Source organism: Babylonia areolata, chromosome 24 (genome assembly GCF_041734735.1).
Source record: "Babylonia areolata isolate BAREFJ2019XMU chromosome 24, ASM4173473v1, whole genome shotgun sequence".
NCBI lineage: Eukaryota > Metazoa > Mollusca > Gastropoda > Neogastropoda > Buccinidae > Babylonia > Babylonia areolata.
Window position 1 is genome coordinate 32,161,621 of NC_134899.1, and position 5,000 is coordinate 32,166,620.

General features: G+C 46.1%; 1 protein-coding gene across 1 annotated transcript in view; it reads right to left on the minus strand.

The window, feature by feature from the left end:
* The window catches only part of LOC143298607 (glutamate receptor 2-like), a 38,957-nt gene that overhangs the window by 18,553 nt on the left and 15,404 nt on the right, over positions 1–5,000 (minus strand). The window contains exon 4 of the mRNA XM_076611488.1: positions 3,028–3,159. Coding sequence (XP_076467603.1) covers positions 3,028–3,159 — 132 coding nt within the window. The remainder of the gene's footprint in view (positions 1–3,027; positions 3,160–5,000) is intronic.

Below are 5,000 nucleotides of genomic sequence, written 5' to 3' on the forward strand. Positions count from 1 at the left end.
CTAGGTGACACCCCAACCCACCATCTGCACCCCCTCCTCTCTCTTTCTCTCACGCTCTCTTTTATTGCATTCGTGTTTTCAGCTTTTGACCTTTTTTCTGATAAATAGATGACACCCCAACCCACCATCTGCACCCCCTCCGCCCCCCCCCCCCTCTCTCTCTCTCTCTCTCTATTTCTCTCACGCTCTCTTTTTCTGCATACGTGTTTTCAGCTTTTGCCCTTTTTCTCTGATAAATAGGTGACGGTTCCCCCGCACTTTTCTTTTTTCACTCTCCTCTCTCTCTCGCTCTCTCTCGCTTCCTGTTCAAGTACGTGTTTCTAGCTTTTGTCATCTCTGTAGCATAGGTGACACGGTTCCTCCACCCTCCTCCACCCCTCTCACTCTGTCTGTCTGTCTGTCTGTCTGTCTCTCTTTCTTTTTTCTTTTCTCTCTCTCCCGATCAGCATGGCTGTCACAGACTAGACTAAGGCAGACAGTCACAGAGGGAGGTGGGTGGGTGAGGGGTGGGGTGGGGTGGGGGTGTGGGGTTGAAGGGCTAAATCAGTCATGTCTGGGTGATGGCACAGTATGTACTTTTGTAGGCCTCAGTGAGAACGGTGTCAGCGGTGTCTCCTCCGACTGTCCGTCATTTTCGGACACAGCTTAGTGCCTTGCACATAAATTGCAAAATACAAGGGACATTTGGCGCTGCTCATGTCAGGTAAAAAATTCACAGCTTTGTGGCACAAATGAGACATATGGCAACCTACCTGTAGCAATCCAGCACAATGCTCACAGGTAAGCATCCACATGACAGTTAAGACACCTCGGATAAATCTCACATTTGCAAAAAAAAAAAAAAAAAAAAAAAGAAAGAAAAAAAAAAGGAAAGAGCTCCTATAGCAATATGGGGCATACAACATATCCAGGATAGTTTACATAACTTGGACAATGTTCACATGTACGCTACATACCCAGGACAATGTTCATAACCTCGTAGCATGAACCAGAGTATCGAGGACATTTTGTACCCTCCGTGCCTAAAACCATGCTTAATGCCCTGCACCATCAATGGCATTATCGGGGTCAGTTTGTGTGTGTCGCGCCTGGGCACTGCTTAGGTGCCAGTCATACCCAGGGCAGTGCTCACTTGGACTAGCAGCATATATGAGATTAATCGTGGGTGAATTATGTTACATACCTAGGCCGCATCAATGAGAGCACGATGACTATTTAAAATCGCATACCTTGGGCAGTGTACACTACGTATCTAGGACACTGTGTAGCTCCTAAGGCATCATACGGTAGGCTACATTCACAGGATACTTTACATACCTCGGACAATGCTCATATGTGCAAAAATTGGGGTTACGGAGGAAACATACGTTAGGCTACATACCCAGGGTAGTTTAGACACCTCGGATAAATCTCACATTTGCAAAAAAAAAAAAAAAAAGGAAAGGAAAGAGCTCCTATAGCAATATGGGGCATACTACATATCCAGGATAGTTTACATACCTTGGACAATGTTCACATGTACAAACATTTGAGCTCATATGGTTGTATACGACAGGCTACATAACCAAGATAGTTTGCACACCTCGGTCAGTGCTACAGGAGCTGTACATTTTGCACATGTCAGCACTGTAGGCAGGCTACACACCCAGGATAATTTACATACCTTGCACAGTGCTCACATATACAAACATTAGAGCTGCTAAGGCAATATGCGGTAGGGTACATATCCATGATAGTTTCCACACATGGGGCAATGCTCACACGTGCAGCATAAGAGTCCTAAGGCAATGTAGAGTAGGACATATTCCATACTTTGGGCAATGCTCGCATGAGCAAATATTAGAGCTTCCAAAACAGTTTAGAGCAGGCAAGCTGCATACCCAGGACAGATTACATATATTGGACAATGCTCACATGAGCAAACATTAGAGCTCATTATTCAGTTTAGAGCAGGCTGCGCACCCAGGACAGATTCCATACTTTGGACATTGTTTTTATGTGCAAAACATTAAATCTCATATAGCAATATCATAGGGAAGGCTATATGCCTAGGGTAGTTTACACACCCTGAACAATGCACAAATGTGCTAAATTAAAAAGCAATTCAGAGCAGGCTGCATACCCAGGACAGATTACACACCTTGGACAATGCTGAATGTGCAAAAAAGAGCTCCAAAAGGAATATCATATGCTAGTTTACAAACCTCGAATAATACACACATGTGCAAACATTAGAGCTCCTAAATCAATATTTTTCGGCAGGCGACATACACAGGACAGTTTACCACACTGACTGAACAATGCACACGTGTAAACTATCAGAGCTCCTAAGTCAGTATACGATAGGCGACATACCCAGGGTAGCTTACACATGTACAAATAATTGTAGCTGCTAAGTCAGTATACGATAGGCGACATACCCAGGGTAGCTGACACATGTACAAATAATTGTAGCTGCTAAGTCAGTATACGATAGGCGACATACCCAGGGTAGCTGACACATGTACAAATAATTGTAGCTGCTAAGTCAGTATACGATAGGCGACATACCCAGGGTAGCTGACACATGTACAAATGATTGTAGCTGCTAAGTCAGTATACGATAGGCGACATACCCAGGGTAGCTGACACCTCGAACAATGTACAAATAATTGTAGCTGCTAAGTCAGTATACGATAGGCGACATACCCAGGGTAGCTTACACACCTCGAACAATGCACTCATGTACAAATAATTGTAGCTGCTAAGTCAGTATACGATAGGCGACATACCCAGGGTAGCTGACACATGTACAAATAATTGTAGCTGCTAAGTCAGTATACGATAGGCGACATACCCAGGGTAGCTGGCACACCTCGAACAATGCACTAATGTCCAAACTAATTGTAGCTGCTAAGTCAGTATACGATAGGTGATATACCCAGGGTACCTTACACACCTCGCACAATACATACATGTGGACAGAAAAAAGAAAACTCTTTGATCAACATTGTATGACAGGCTACGTGCCCAGAACAGCTGACATACCTGGGACAGTGCTCACTGCCCTGCAGCATGAGGGCGCCCATGGAGAACCAGAAGGAGTTGCCCAGGTTGAAGTCGTACCTTACCACACGGTCATACCGGTAACTTCTGTTCCGCCATTCATAGGGACTGAACCTGCAGGGGACAGCGAGAGAGACAGATGACAGAATACCAATGAAACGTGACTGAGAGTGGCCAACAACAAAAATATATTACCGAGAGAGAGAGAAAGAAAGAGAAAGGGGAGGGGATGGGGGGTCAGACAGACAAACTAAAAGGACAGAAAGATAGAAACGGAGAGCGAGCGAGCGAGACAGACAGACAAGGGGGACAGAGGGAGGGAGGGGAGGGATACTTTAATACACTGACACATACAGTCACTGGCTTAAAAGTGCATGTGGCATAGAAGGGGGTACAGTGCCTTTTTTAGCCTTTATAAAGTTTGAACAATACAAGGAAAACAAGGAAAAACGAAACACCAAATATGAGAAATGTTTTAGCGTGTAAGAAAAACGTACATCATATAAAACATAAACGATTTGATCATCCAGACATTACACCTACTTTTTGTTGTTGTTGTTTTTTTCTTATGAATACCCGCAATAATTCTTAGTTGACCAACGAATATTTGGAACTATTTTAATCTTTCTCCGTATATCTAATGCCTCAGAGACTCATTTCAGCAAGTACCAGGATCATAACTTAATTTTCCGCCCTCAATATGCTGGGTAGAGCTTTTCTATGTGCTATTGCTTTATTGAATAGAATACAGGTGTTGTTGGGTTTTGTTGTTGTTTTTTTCGCAATTCTTCGTATCATTTGTAATTCAATAGGAACTGTTTTTCATCTTCCGGGATGTCGCCACACATTGGACAAGGAGTTGTTGCTGCCACGTCTGTATCGAACCATCTTTTGTTGGCATTCAGTCCAAAGCCTAGCAAGACAGCCAGAGAGAGAGAGAGAGAGACAGACAGACAGAGATACAGAGATAGACACACAGAGAGATGGGGGGGGGGGGGGGGCAGACAGACAAACAAACAGACTGGCAGTCAGACAGAAAAGAACTGACAGACAGATTGAGACCAAGAGATAGCAAAGCTACAAAATTTACCCCCACCTTTTCCCTCCAAATACCCCCCCCCCCCCTTTTTTTTTTTTCTTCTCTACATCCTGACACATCCTGGGGGGGTTGGGGGGGGGGGGGGGGGTAACGTGACATTACTCACTTGCTTGTTGACGTGAGGCGGACGTCACGTGACACTACCAATCACTTGCTGACGTAGAGGGCGGGGGGCACGTCACGTGACACTACTCACTTGCCGTGCCCCAGCCCTCTATGTCAGCAAGTGATTGGTAGTGACACTACTCACTTGCGGGGGTTAGGGGGTGCACGGGAGGGGTAGTACCTCGGGGGGGGGGGGGTTGTCACGCTCTTCCGGGAGTGGTTAGTCCTCTATTGGTCCCCACTGGCACCCAGCTCTCACCTATGGGTCCTAGAATCTGCTAGCATGTGGCAGCGCCCATCCCCCGGGCAACGGCTTTGACAGGCTGGCTAAACTAGGTGAGGGTAGCCGACGGGTCTCAAACCCTCGGTGAGTTAGGGTTTGTTTATCCAAGCATGTGAAGACTGGATCCGACGGACTCTGCGGAAGAAACCTTCATTGTTCAACGGAGAGGAAGGTGGTTGAAGCAGAGCACTGTGGAGTGCTGAGGGCAGGATGAGGCACATAGGACATCCTGGTCATCCACTGCATCGGTTTCCATCTCCAGTCGTCTTGACCTCGTCTTGCCACTGGGTACAGACGGTCTCGGACAAGAGAGTGAGGTCGACGGTGCGCAACTCCTCCTCACTATAAACAAAGTCATCGCGCAAGTCATCAGTCTTCCTCAATGATGAAGCCATTGACTGACTCCCCCAGGTGTCAGTCAGTGAGTCGTTGGATGCCATTCCAACTTTGAAGGAGACCCAGAAAGCT